The sequence below is a fragment of the Plecotus auritus genome (genome assembly GCF_963455305.1).
Source record: "Plecotus auritus genome assembly, chromosome: 4".
Classification (NCBI taxonomy): domain Eukaryota; kingdom Metazoa; phylum Chordata; class Mammalia; order Chiroptera; family Vespertilionidae; genus Plecotus; species Plecotus auritus.
In genome coordinates this window covers 68,078,128-68,093,437 of record NC_137775.1, presented here as the reverse complement: position 1 = coordinate 68,093,437, position 15,310 = coordinate 68,078,128, and the positions used below count along the sequence as shown (strand labels likewise).

The 15,310-nt window shown below is 42.2% G+C and overlaps 1 protein-coding gene across 1 annotated transcript; it reads right to left on the bottom strand.

Moving 5' to 3' along the window:
* Nucleotides 1–5,703: 5,703 nt before the first annotated feature.
* On the bottom strand, nt 5,704–6,724 carry OOEP (oocyte expressed protein; the record flags this gene model as incomplete). Its single annotated transcript, XM_080665106.1, has 3 exons — nt 5,704–5,792; nt 6,161–6,340; nt 6,538–6,724. 3 exons carry the CDS (start codon nt 6,722–6,724, stop codon nt 5,704–5,706), a joined length of 456 nt encoding a protein of 151 aa, XP_080521232.1.
* Nucleotides 6,725–15,310: the final 8,586 nt, after the last annotated feature.

Sequence of the window (15,310 nt, the reverse complement as noted above, 5' to 3'; positions counted from 1 at the left end):
GAGCACAACTTAATGTGCCTGGGCCCCAGGGCAGATACAATAAATTCCTTCATTTTCATGTTAATTATTCCTGCACCCACCTAAGTGTGTTTCTATCATTTTACTTTTTATCCAACCCCTGAGGTTCACCCCTCCCTTGCTTTCTCCACCCTTTAAACTATCACCAGTGGATTTCACGTAACCCACCTACGTCCCCTCCTTGATTGCAATGTATAAAAATAGATAAAAAACCACCATTCTCTGGAGCATTATCCCAATCCATTGAGATACTGCTTCCCTGCAATTGTGGACAGTTTGGTTCAAACACAAAAAATCTTTACAGGTTTGAATGTTTTTTCATTAACATCACTCCAATTTTAAATAATTTATTTTATAATAACAAAGATAAAATGTTGTATTTACAATAGGTTATTAACTATTTTTTTAGAAGAGGCAAGAAAATCCTAGGTACTTCTATTCAAAACTCAAATTCAATGTAGACTCAAAGTTTCAATTGAGGCTACAGAGTATAACAAGACTCAATGTTGATTTTTCCCCCCTTTAAGTAGTACCCACATGACCAGAACTGCAGATTCTCTCCTTTATAAGATTACTGATCAAAGTCCCTATCTTTTTTTTTATAGTATTTTATCGATTTTTTTTTTTTTTTTTTTTTTTTTTACAGTGAGGAAGGGAAGAGGGATAGAGAGTTAGAAACATCCATGAGAGAGAAACATCGATTAGCTGCCTCCTACACACCCTCTACTGGGGATGTGCCCGAAACCAAGGTACATGCCCCTGACCGGAATCGAACCTGGGACCCTTCAGTCCGCAGGCCGACGCTCTATCCACTGAGCCAAACCAGTTAGGGCCAAAGTCCGTATCTTATACTCCTCCCTATCTGCCTTTACAAGAAATCACTTTTAATTGTTTAATTTGTACTTTTACATAATTGCACATAGCTTTTTTTTCTCCTAGTAACTTGGTTTTCCTCAGTATGAGTACACTTGAACCTTTCCCTTACTGCTGGTTGATTAGTTCCCCAAATTTCTCAGTTACAAACTGTTGTGTTGAATTTCTTCTTTGTGTCCATGTTGGGGTGTGGCAAAAGTAGGTTTACAGTTGTGAGCACCCAAAACCGTTTATTCTTGTATTATTATTTTCCACTGGGACCTACTTTTGCCACACACTGTGTCTATGGGAGAATTTCCAAAAAGTGGAATTGCTGGGTTAAAGAATGAGCACATTTTGCCGAAACCGGTTTGGCTCAGTGGATAGAGCGTCAGCCTGCGGACTGAAGGGTCCCGGGTTCGATTCCGGTCAGGGGCATGTACCTTGGTTGCGGGCACATCCCCAGTGGGAGGTGTGCAGGAGGCAGCTGATCGATGTTTCTCTCTCATCGATGTTTCTAGCTCTCTATCCCTCTCCCTTCCTCTCTGTAAAATATCAATAAAATATATATATAAAAAAAAAGAATGAGCACATTTAAAATTTTATACTGCCAAACTGCTCTACAACATGGCCATACCAACTTATTTTTCCACTACATGGTATGAAAGCTATTTCACTATACTTAACCAAACTCAGTGTTACCAATCTATTTTGTCCACATGTGTCACTTTAAAAATTTTTTTCATTATCTACCCCAATATTTTAACCATGTTAACTTTATGGAAGGGCAAGCCTACACCAACAGTTCAATTGGCAGTCTTGCTCATTTTTCCTCCCAGATGAAGCAACTTATTAAAATAGATAGAAAAATGATTGAGGAAAAAGGTATATATAGATGGACTCCAAAAATACTGTTTTCTTAAGGTACACTACAGTGCTCCTTTTATTCTTTAAATGACATTTAAGCCAGGTTGGCGCTGGATTCCCCCCTCATCAGAATTCCTCAACTCCATACTTTTGATCAAAACAGGGCCCTTTAAAATATGACTAACAGTGGGACCAAAACACACGCATACAAGACCATGTGCCTCCTGATGGGATGCACTGAGGACACAATATGATTTATCTAGTATTTTTGCCAAAATATATATAACCTAGACCTAACCCTGAGGAATCATCCAAAAACAAAAGAATTGTAAATGAGGGAAATTACAAACTGCAGAGTCTGAGAACAGTGAATAGTGCACATTGGGGGACTAGGTAAACTGGCTGGCAGAAAAGTTTAGTGTGGACAGTACAACTTCAGTTGTTTATGGAGTCTCTGGAAAATCTCGAGGATTTAGCTGTGGAGCATGTGACAGGCTAGCTGTTATGTCTGCCTCTGTACTTCTGTTCATACTTCCAATTTAGTTAATAGACATCTGTACTATTTACCTTCATCGGAATTTTTCTCTAGACACCTAGGAAAACCTTGTTTAAAGTCTTCCCGACTCCTTCTGAAGCACCTGTATAACAAGGGGTTTGTTTTTGTTTTAGTCCTCACCTGAGGATATGTTTTTATTGATTTTAGAGAAAGGGGAAGGGGGAGAGAGAGAAAACACAACAAAATAACAGACTGGGTGGCTTAAGCAACATTTATTGTTCTCAAAGTTCTGGAGACTAGAAATCCAAGATCAAGGTATTTCCACGTTTGGTTTCTTCTGAAGACTCTCTTCTTAGTTTGCAGATGGCTGCCCTCTTGCTATGTCTTCACATGGTCTTTCCTCTGTACTCAACCTATCTTGTGTCCATATTCTTCTTCTTATAAAGACACCAGTTATATTGGGAAAAGGCCCACCCATATACCCTTATTTTACTTTTTTTTTTAAAATATATTTTATTGATTTTTTACAGAGAGGAAGGAAGAGGGATAGAGAGTTAGAAACATTGATGAGAGAGAAACATCGATCAGCTGCCTCCTGCACACCTCCTACTGGGGATGTGCCCGCAACCAAGTTACGTGCCCTTGACCGGAATCGAACCTGGGACCTTTCAGTCTGCAGGCCGACGCTCTATCCACTGAGCCAAACCGGTTTTGGCCCTTATTTTACTTTTATTAACTCTTTAAAGGCCCTATCTCCAAATACACTCATATTTGGAGGTAATGGGAGGTAAGAAGTGCAGGATCATTTATAATTTAATTTTGATTAATCTGGGGGAAATTGGAATAAACTTTAAGCATAACCCTCTTCCTCCAAATACCAGTCCAAAATGTTCAATGGTTTTGAGAAATCCCAATAGGAAAACCTGCAGGAATATTTATCAGATTTCTACAGAATACCATGGCTGGTGAGGCTCAGTTGGTTGGCATATAGTCCCAGAAGGTGGCAGGTTCGATTATCTGTCAGGGCACATACTAGGTTGTGGATTTCTCCCTGCACCTCTCCCCTACCTTCCTCCCTAAAATAAATAAATCTACAGAATAAGAGAAAGCAGGAGTTCCTAAGCTTAAAGTTAGGATGAGGGCCCCAATAGCGTGGTTCAGTGGTTGAGCATCCGCCTATGCACCAAGAGGTCACTAGTCGGATTCTAGGTCTGGGTTGCAGGTGTGATACCCAGCAGGGGGCGTGAAGGAAGCAGCTGATCAATGATGTTTCTCATCAATGTTTTTCTCTCCCCTCTCCCTCTAAAAATCAAAACTTTTTTTTTAAAGTAAGGATGAGGGGAAAATCACACAGAAAATAATTGGTTTAACTACATATAACAATTTCTCTCATGCAAAAAAAAAAAAAAAAATTGAGAAGTAAAGGGGTAGAAAGTATTAGTCCTAATAGACCAAAAATGAGAAGCAAACTAGGAATGATGGTTATCACTTGTAATCAAAGACACGTGTGTGTTTAATTTTTTAAAATATATTTTATTGATTTTTTTACAGAGAGGAAGGGAGAGGGATAGAGTTAGAAACATCGATCAGCTGCCTCCTGTACACCCCCTAGTGGGGATGTGCCCACAACCAAGGTACATGCCCTTGACTGGAATTGAACCTGGGACCCTTCAGTCCACAGGCTGACGCTCATCCACTGAACCAAACCAGCTAGGGCCATGTGTGTGTTTAAAAACCCTTGCAAACAGCTAAAATAATTTACTACTGCTAAGGGGTAAAGAAAGTGCATGAGTTAAATCAACTCAAACTTTGTGTCTGAAGCCACAGAGCTCTTGGCTGCCTCGCCCCCCAAGAAATCTGCTTCCTGAAAGTGGAGACAGCAAGGGTTTAAGGCTGTTTTGCACAATTTGGTCATAACTATTTCACTGGTAATAGAAAAAAAAAAATCCCCTGGTTCAGGACACCTTTGCAGGCCGGGGTTGGGAAGGGGTGCGGAGCCAGCCAGCCTGGGGACAGAACACCTTCTGTAGGACAAACTGCCCAGGATCACAGTTCTCTGGTGAATCTCAGCACCAGCAGAATGAATGCTGATGGCCTTAGCTTTCCTGTTAGAACACCCGCCCATGTGTAGAGAGGGAAGAACCCCTCTAGAAGAAAATGCACAGCAGCTTCTAAGTGAGAGCCTTGAAGGAGAATCACCAATTGGAATTACCTAGGAACTTGTTAGAAATGCAAATTCATGGGCCCAATGTACTGAATCAGAATCACTTGAGGAGTATTAAACTTTTAGTAAGCTCTCAAGGTGATTACACACATGTTCAAGTTTGAGAACAAATTATGCAAAAAACAAAAAAAAACCCCAAAACTCCAAAGCATATTGACCCTACATCTCTACCTCCTGTGCATGAAGGACTGACTGACACCATAAAAATCATAAGACAGTAGTTTCAAAATGGTAGAAACGAATAAACAGACCAAAAAAAAACAAAACAAAACACACACTTATTAGTCCTTATATCTACCCCGAACCTCAAGACATGCACAAATCCTTTGGTTTGATTTATGACCAAAAGGGAAATGTGTGGACGAAAGGGCTCAGTTGGTTGGCATATCATCCCAGAAGATGGCAGGTTCGATTATCTGCACAATAACCTGATAAGCTCAGAAAAGGCCTGCATGGCTGTCTTGCAAACTCAGAGACCTAAAGTAACCACAAAGGATGGTCTGAAATTAAACTTTAACTAAAAGCAGTAATGTTGAGTGGTCACCTCCTAGGTTGGTATCTTTACTGACAAGGTCAACCTTTACCTTAACTGAGCCTATCTGTCTTTTTGCATCTATGACAACATATCCTTGAAATGTCTGGGTAACTTGTAACTTTCCTTTTTCCAGACCCCTTGGGGCACAACCTAACATGCCTGGGCTCCAGGACAGATATCACAAATTCCTTCATTGTTATCATGTTAATTATTCCTCCACTCACTTAAGTATGTGTCTATCATTTTACTTTTTATCCAATCCCAAAGGTTTCCCCTTTGCTTTCTCCCGCCTCTCTAATCTATCCCCAAAGGATTTCATGTAACTCACCTAGTTGCCTCCTTTGATTACAATGTATAAAAATAGATGAGAAACCTCCCTCCTCTGGAGCATTATCTCAATTCATTGAGGTTCTGCTTCCCAGCAACTGTCCACAGTTTGGCTCAAATAAACTCTCACACACACACACAAAAAAGACATGCATGAACTGTCAATCTTTTGTAAATTTGCTTAATTTTAAGTGAGCAAAGATTGTTATGCCAGTGGACAAAAAGGAAATTCATTTTATTACAACAGCACTCACATCTGCATCAGAATAATCAAACCACCATCCATCCAGTAAAAGGAAGAAAGAAGCTGAGATTTAAGGACACTTGCTTCTTTTGAACTTCAGGAGCAGGAGCAGGTCGGTTCTCATAACGCTCCTGCCAATATCAGGCAACAGGAGACTGGGGAGACTGGGGAGTCGGAGGAGGTGACCCACGGGCCTTCAAGAACTTCTCAAGTTGTTTCATCTTCTCATCTGGATAAACAAAAATGCTTGCTGTTTCAAATTACTCCGTCGTTGCGGGCAGGGGAGGGGAAGAGGGGAAGGGGTGCTGGCAACACCATTTCTCTGGGTGGAGGTTCTGAACTTGGATCTGGAAATAGTTGTATAATCAAACTGAGGTGACATGGGCAGTGATGGGCCTGAATGTGTCAGATCTCAGCTTACTACCCCAAGGTCCTACTTGGACTCCGCACAAAGGGATGCCCAGGGGGCTGCCGGCAGCCTACTGGAGTTGGGAACTTGCAAAAGTACTGGGAAGCTAAGAGAGGCTGGAAGGAAGCCAGGTGTGGCCAGGTGGTTCACCTGGACTCCCTCCACATGCAGGTTTCAAAGAGCCTCACCTCGGACGCGGTTTTCCCGGTGCCTTGCTGCCAGGCTCAGGAGCACGCTTTTCACCCTATTTTGTACACGGGGCTGTCCGAAAATAGTGATTTCGATTAAGCTCCCGGAGTTCACTGTTTCCACAGTCAGCAGGACCTGGTTCATCCACTCTATTTCCGGAATCATGACTCCGTCTTTGCCTAAACAGGAAAAGAGAGGCTGAGGGGTGGCATGGTCGAAGGTCAAGAGGAGGCAGATTTGAAGGGAACGCCGTCGGCGGCGGCATCCTGGCGTCAAAGGTGGCCCTCGAATTTGGGAAAGACTGTAGAGAGGTGCCCTGCCCGGCCTCTCTCAGACTGGAGGGGACGAGGCCACCTGCACACCCCGGCTCGCTCACCGAAGATGGGGTCGGCCAGACATGCCTCCAGGTAAAACACCAAGGGGTCTCTCAGCTCCAGCGCAGGAAACCACCAGGGCCGGGTGCGAATCCGTGGTAGAGGAAGCGGCATCTTCAGCAGCCTGTCCAGGGCCTGGGCTGACATCCATGGGTCCTCCTGGACCACAGCACCTGGCTGGTCGACCATGCTGGGACCTGCAGCTCTAGAGCGAGGTCGAGTGGTTCTCACAGAACTCCAATCACATGCGGAGCCTGTGCCCCCTTTTAGGGTCTCCGTGCAGCCCCGCCCCTTCTAGCATTACCCCCACCCCCAGCCCAATTGACACTGGGCCCCAGGGCCTGCAGGCTCCCTAGGGCGCTTCCTGCTCTGCCTCAATCACCAGGACTTCCTTTGGGACCTTGAATTAGTCTTTATTTGGCTCCAGCTGGGTCTCAGAGGTCATCTGCACAAGTAAGGTATCACCTGGCCTCCAAGACTCCTGCCCCGCACAGAGCTGACTAACAGTGTGGTTTGCATTGGAGACTATGTTGACTGGAAATCACTTTCAGTGCCTAGATTAAGGTTTCTGTGCCACCTTCCAGAGGTTGGCAGGTAAGTCAGGCTGAGGGCAGGCTCGTTGAATCTACATTTTTCTCTCTTCTGCTTCCTGTTATGTTCTGATCGGTTAGTTACTACTTCTAAATCATTCAAGCAAGTGTTTCGTGTTTTAAAATATAAAAGTCAAAGCTGTTCCTTGTAGAATATGTAGCAAGTATAGACAAATTCCATTTATTTCCAAAATCCTAAAACAGCTATTATGGATGTACATTTCTTACCAATGTTTTTAATTTTAGGTAAAACTTTAAATTATAAAAGATTTCACACATTCAAAAAGTTATATAATAAACACCCATGAACAACACCCCTACAATATGTTAACATTTTCCCACATTGCCTCACTTTTCTCCTATTTAAAATAGATATCACTCAAATATCTTTCCTTTCTCCGCAGGATATCATTCTCCGGAAGCTGGTCTATATCATTCCATGCATGTTTGTATACTTTTTCTAATGCATCTCTAGAAATATTATTTGGTAGTTGTTTTAGGATAGATAGCAGCTGCTGTACAAACTGTTTTGTTCTTACAACTAGCTTTGTGCTGTTGTTTTTTAAATCATTTTAATGGACATTTTTGATCATTTGTATAAGGGAGATAGTATTAGTATACTAAATTCCCTCATCCACATCATCTAGGTATCAACAGTTAACAATAGATAATTTGTATAAGAGAAGGTGTTGAATCTAACTTTAGTGGATGTTTTCACTTCTTCAATTTAATTTTAAAAATCAACATAATAGCCCTGGCCAGTGTGGCGCAGTTGGCTGAGTGTTGTCCCATGCACCAAGAGATAGATCATTGGTTGGATTCCAGGTCAGTGCACATGCCAGGGTGTCAGGCTCAATCCCTAGTAAGGGGCATGCAGGAGCAGCCAATTGATGTTTCTCTCTCTCTCTCTCTCTTTCTCTAAAGATCAATGGAAAAAGTATTCTCATGTGAAGATTTAGAAAAATAATATAAATAAATAAATAAAAATCACATAATAATGAATGCACATTGTAAAAAACAAGTATTGAGAATATAAATATGTGAAAGTATTTTCTTTAATGTATTCTTCAATCTCTTACTAATCCTTTGTGAGTTCTGTGTATTCTCAATATCTTCTAGTTTAAATTGTCTTCTCAGTTTCTTTAAGTTGTCTTTTGATGAATAAAAATTTTAATTTTAATGCAGTGAAATTCATCAATCTTTATAGTAAGTGTCTTGCTTAAGAAATCATTTCCTGCCCTAACCAGTTTGGCTCAGTGGGTAGAGTGTCGGCCTGCGGACTCAAGGGTCCCAGGTTCGATTCAGGTCAAGGGCATGTACCTTGGTTGCGGGCACATCCCCAGTAGGGGGTGTACAGGAGGCAGCTGATTGATGTTTCTCTCTCATAGATGTTTCTAACTCTCTCTCCCTCTCCCTTCCTCTCTGTAAAAAATCAATAAGATATATTTAAAAGAAAGAAAGAAATCCTTTCCTGCCTGGAGGTCTAAAAATATTCACTATACTGGGGACTCTTCCCCCTCCCTACTTGGGAGTCTGTACTTGTTCTTCAATAAATCTCCATCTTTGCTATAAAAAAAAAATTCACTATACTTTCTACTAAGAATGCTGAAGTTTCTATCTTAACATTTAAATCTTTGTACCACCTGGGGTTAATTTTTAAAATTGGCATTAGGTAGGGAGATAATGTCATCTTTTTATAAAATGATATTTTTTTGCTTGAGCCATTCTCTCAAAGATGCATTCAACCTGAGGCCACTTCACATTATCACTTGGAAAATTTCAGACTCTTACACATAGAATGAGTTAGTCACAAGGCTGATTTGTAGTAATTAATTATTAGGTCAAGACATAATTGAGAAAGGCAAAGTCAAGACTATGTTCTTTGACATTTCCATCTGGATGGCAACATTTAATTCTGATTTAGTTTCATTTTGGAAGTATAGTCATCTGGGGTCCTGGTCTTATGCAGAGACCCCATATTAAGTTTCCTACAATTGGCAAGCCTTGAGTTTTACTTGCTGATCCCATGCCAGCTTCAAAACAGAAAGGTTTTTAGAAGTTAGCAGAATCTGCCAAGATGAATCAGTTTTGCCCCTCTGTTATCTCCAAGGCTTCCTAATTTGGCTCTGATGAGTGGGAGGTGGGCATGGTTTTCATTCTGGCTCCAACATTTTCTAGCTGTGTGACTGAATGCAAGTTATTAAAACTCTTGTACCAAGAAGACTTCCAGTGGATCATGTGCTTTAATTTTTTTTTCTTATCTTTTTTAAATACATTTGTGTTGTTGTTGTTTTTAAATATATTTTTATTGATTTCAGAGAGGAAGGAAGAGGGAGAGAGAGATAGAAACATCATTGATGAGAGAGAATCATGGGTCGGCTGCCTCTTGCACGCCCCCTACTGGGGACCAAGCCCACAACCCAACCATGTGCCCTTGACCGGAATCGAACCTGGGACCCTTCAGTCTGCAGGCCAATGCTCTATCCACTGAGCAAAACCGGCCAGGGCTGCTTTCATTTTCTTTGCTTAGCCCTGGAGGAACCAGTCTAAGGGGCTTTGGGTTCAGACAGTAAAGTACGTGAGTGAATTGGTTTTGTAATTTCTCATTGCGAAGCTTTGTTCTTCATTACTTCACTTCTTGTAACCTCCAACTCTAAGGATGAAATCTCTCTATACAATGAAAAATGTTACAAAGCATAAAGAAGACATAATACCAATTTTTGTACCAAATAATAATATCAAAATGTATGTCACTGATAGAAAAAAAAATGGTTAAAATGAGGAAAGTAAAGTTGTAAGGAGATATTTAACAAATCACTGTCAAAGGTCCTTGAGGCTCTGGTTCCAGGTCTTGTCCCACCTTTGCAATTTTTTAAGAATTACGTTGTTGCCGAAACAGGTTTGGCTCAGTGGATGGAGCGTCAGCCTGTGGACTGAAGGGTCCCAGGTTCGATTCCGGTCAAGGGCATGTACCTTGGTTGCGGGCACATCCCCACTAGGGGGTATGCAGGAGGCAGCTGATCGATGTTTCTCTCTCATTGATGTTTCTAACTCTCTATCCCTCTCCCTTCCTCTCTGTAAAAAATCAATAAAATATATTAAAACAAAAAAAGAATTATGTTGTTGACAGGGGATACATAATCTGAAAATAATCTCAGCTGTCTTTATGAAGTTTCCCCATCAATGCTGACTTAAGATAATAACAAGCCGAAACCGGTTTGGCTCAGTGGATAGAGCGTCGGCCTGCGGACTGAAGGGTCCCGGGTTTGATTCCGGTCAAGGGCATGTACCTTGGTTGCGGGCACATCCCTAGTGGGAGGTATGCAGGAGGCAGCTGATCGATGTTTCTCTCTCATCGATGTTTCTAGCTCTCTATCCCTCTCGCTTCCTCTCTGTAAAATATCAATAAAATATATAAAAAAAATAAAAATAAGATAATAACAAATTTGTCTGTTCCATGATGGATGGTTTTATGGATACATTTAGCTAATAGCTACTTAAAATCATCTGGAGCCACCAAGTGGCCATACTGAGAGTGCCAAAGACTGAGTAAAGGGTACAACCAATTTTTTTTCCATTCCTCCTTTTCAAAATCAGGGACTAAATGTTGATATTTTATAATGTCTTCTTTGAATCCCTCCATATATTAATCTTTTGAAGGGTGCAATAGGATTATAACCTTAAAGTTGCTTTTTTGACAAAATTATCTGCTAGAGAATTTCCTTTAACGACTATATTCTCTCTCTCTCTCTCTCTCTCTCTCTCTCTCTCTCTCTCTCTCTCTCTCTTTTTTAACATAGGCCTCAACCTTTATAATAGACCCTAAGAAGTAGGAATGAGTATAAAAGATACCCACCTTGAAATTACTTCTTTTCCTAACCATGCATTTAATAGGACTCATGTGTTTTCTTATTTGGCTGGAAGGGGGGGTTCCAGGGAAGAGAAAACAGACCTGGGAAGAGGAAACAGTGGTGTAGCTGAATGGATTCTTTCAACCCACCCTCACTGTCTTTTCAGATGAGAAAATTGGCTCCTAGTGGGCCATTCACCTGCATCCTAGCCCCTTCTCTCATCTTTCCAGGTGAAGGATGAGGGAAGCCATTTTGGATTTTGAGAACATCAAAGGAGATATGATAGGATTTTGCTTTCATCCTTTAATTTGAGCCATTTCATCTGATAGTCTTTACATTCTGTTTTAGGTGTGGGGGGTGGGGGGAGGTTCCTCATAGATTATTTTTGGCTAATTAACTTAGATTTCCAGGAAACCTTTGATATAATATTTGTGTTTGGAACTTCATGTCACTTGCTTTTTAAAAAACATATGTTTGTGTGTTTTTTTAATTGAGTTCAGAGAGAGGGAGAGAGGGATAGAAACATCAGTGATGAGAATCACCGATTGCTGCCTCCTGCAAGCCCTCTGCTAGAGATTGAGCACAAAACCCAAGCATGTGCCCTGTCCCGGAATCGAACCGTGACCTCCTGATTCATGGGTCAACCCACACCTGCTGGGCTCATGTCACTTGCTTTTAATTCATGCTTACAAAATAAAACTTTTACTTGCATTGGTCATGTCCCTTTATTCCCCTTCCAGAGTATTAGTTAACCTGTAATTTAGCCATTTTCTTGTTGCTTTTCGCTCAGTTTGACCTCTTTAAGTCACTTTTCCCACTACATTCTTTTTTCTCTCACTACATTTTTTTTCTAGAAAAGAATTTCCTAGTCTTTCACTTTAGTCTTTTTGTTTGTTTCTTTCACTTTAGTATTGAACTTACTAGTGAGCTGGTATTTCATTTTCCTTTTTCTATACCTTCTCTTGATGTAAGCCCCTGATTTATCACCTGTTTCCTCCTCTGAGCCTCAACAAAGTTCTGTGCTGAATTAACATCGTCTACCGAACTGGGACCATGGCTTGGCTTGATTGAAAGTAGCAAAGTTTACTTCTGCCCAGATTGGGGACCAGAAGGGAATTATTTACTCTTTTTGAAGTAAATGGAATATAAAGTATGTTTGTTGTATTACATAAGAAGATTCAGTTTTGCTATAGAAAAACAAATAGTACCCAACATTCACGAGGCACCAAATGTTCATGCCTTAAACCTTTGGTAACACCCATCTTGGTCTGATGTTTCCTCTGCCCAGAGACATAAGATAAAATTCACAGCTGCTCATCATGTTAGCAAGTTACAGCTGTGGCCAGGTATACATGCTTCTGGGTATCTCCACTTGAACAGCACATGTTCCCTTCTGCCCTTCCTCAAACTCCAAAGGCTGATGTAGCAGAGAAAAGACATGAACATTGCATAACACAGGATTCATGTAGTGTCGTCTTTTGATCCTGCCTGCAGCCTAACTTGTGTGTTAACTTATTCAATCTCTCTTTTCACTTGCTTCTCACTGAATGTTTTAAATTGATTCAATAACTGTGTGATTTGGTCTGTCCTGTGAGCTCTGGGATATCTTGCCTCATAGTGTACTTGGAAACACCACTGCATCGAAGAAATCTGCCACTGTGATGGCTAGCAAGGTGAAGGGGTGCAATTAAAAGGCATCCTGACTAAATGCTAAGAATCATCTTTCCAAATCAAAGAAATATTCAGGAAGAAGCACTCCAACCCAGAACTACTAAAAAATGACTCATGGGCCCTAACCGGTTTGGCTCAGTGGATAAAGCGTTGGCCTGAGGACTCAAGGGTCCCAGGTTCGATTCAGGTCAAGGGCATGTACCTTGGTTGCCGGTACATACCCAGTAGGGAGTGTGCAGGAGGCAGCTGATTGATGCTTCTCTCTCACCGATGTTTCTAACTTTCTAACTCTCTATCCCTCTCCCTTTCTCTCTGTAAAAAATCAATAAAATATACTTTAAAAAATGACTCATGGTATAGAAAGAAGATTAGGAAATAATACTCATGATGTAGATTGCCATGTATGTTTGCTATTTTAAATATATTTTATTGATTTTTTTACAGAGAGGAAGGGAGAGGGATAGAGAGTTAGAAACATCAATGAGAGAGAAACATCTATCAGCTGCCTCCTGCACACCCCCTACTGGGGATGTGCCCGCAACCAAGGTACATGCCCTTGACCGGAATCAAACCTGGGACCCTTCAGTCCACAGGCCGATGCTCTATCCACTGAGCCAAACCAGTCAGGGCTGTGTTTGCTATTTTAATAATAAGTCTGCTATGTAGAGAACATGAGAAACAAATGAAGATAAATGAAACTAAGCATAGATATTAGCTCATGAGACATGTTAGACATAAAGTAAGTAGAGTTCATATTAAACATAGGAAAAGAGAAGAGCAAAATGAATTACTATATTAAAGCACAGATAATATTGAATATGCCTATATTTATTTTAAAAATTGAGTCAATAATTAATGACTTTGCAAAAAGAAAGTATCAGACATAAATGTTTCACTGGTGAATTCTAACAAACATTTAAAAACTTATACCAATTTTCTTTTTTTTTAAATTTTTTTAAATTGATTTCTGAGAGGAAGGGAGAGATAGAAACATCAATGATGAGAGAGAATCATTGATTGGCTGCCTCCTGCAAAAGCAACCCTGGGCATGTGCCCTTGACTGGAATTGAACCTGGGACCCTTTGATGCACAGGCCAACGCTCTAACCACTGAGCCAAACCAGCTAGGGCTAAAAACTTATACAAATTTTCTATAATATCTTCTAGAAAATAGAAACAGAGGGAAAACTTCCTAATTCATTCTATGAGGCCAGCATTGAACTAATACCAAACTAGATGAAGTCATTGCAAGAAAATCACAAACTATTTCTCATGAACACAGATGCAAAATCCTATCTAATAAAAGAGCAATATGCAAATTAACCATCACTCCGCCACACCCACAAGCCACGCCCACCAGCCAATCAGGAGCGAATATGCAAATAAGCCCAACCAAGATGGCTATGGCCACAGAGAGCAGGAGGGAGGCTTGGGTTTCCCCAGCAATGGAGGAAGCCAAGCTTTCCGCCTGCCCTTGCCAGCCTAGGCCTCCACTCAAGGCTATAAAGTTTCAATGATAGAAGATACATAAATCCAAACAGAAATGGCGGCAGCCACGGAGCTGGAAAGAGCAGGAGGCTAGGGTTTCCCGCGGCGATGGAGGAAGCCAAGTTTCTGCAGCCCTGGCCAGCCCAGGCCTCTGATAAAGGCTACAAAGTTTCAATTATAGAAGATACATAAATCCCAACAGAAATGGCTGCTGCCATGGAGCAAGCAGAAGGCTTGGCTCCGCTCCAGGCTACAAAGTTTCAATTGTAGAAGATAAATAAACCCCAGATACCAGGGCCTCCGCCTGGGTCGCCAGGGGGCGTGGCCGGCCTGCAAACCACCACAGGCCCCTCACCCACGCCGCCCCACGCCCCAAGGGAACCCCAACCCTGATCTGGGACACCCTTCAGGGCAAACCAGCTGGCCTCCACCTGTGCACCAGGCCTCTATCCTATCTAATAAAAGAGCAATATGCAGATTGACCATCACTCCAACACACAAGATGGCTGCCCCCATGTGGTCAAAGATCCTGCCCCCATGTGGACACAAGATGGCCACCACAAGATGGCCAGCAGGGAGGGCAGTTGGGAGGGACCAGGCCTGCAAGGGAGGGCAGTTGGGGGCGATCAAGCCTGCAGGGGAGGGCAGTTAGGGGTGACCAGGCCTGCAGGGGAGGGCAGTTGGGGGCAAACAGGCTGGCAGGGGAGCAGTTAGGCATCAATCAGGCTGGCAGGGGAGTGGTTAGGGCAGCCGTGGACAAACTATGGCTCGCGGGCCGGATCCGGCCCATTCGGCTGTTCTATCCGGCCCGCGGAGCCGAAAGAGCGGAGGGTTCTCTTGCTCTCCCCTCCGCTCCTTTACTTTGAATTTATATTAGTTCACACAAACACTCCATCCATGCTTTTGTTCCGGCCCTCCGGTCCAGTTTAAGAACCCATTGTGGCCCTCGAGTTAAAAAGTTTGCCCACCCCTGGGTTAGGGGGTGATCAGGCTGGCAGGCAGAAGCGGTTAGGAGCAATCAGGAAGGCAGGCAGGCGAGCAGTTGGAAGCCAGCAGTCCTGGATTGTGAGAGGGATGTCTGACTGCCCGTTTAAACGAGGGGTCCCAGATTGGAGAGGGTGCAGGCTGGGCTGAGGGCACCCCCCACTGCATGAATTTCGTGCACCGGGCCTCTAG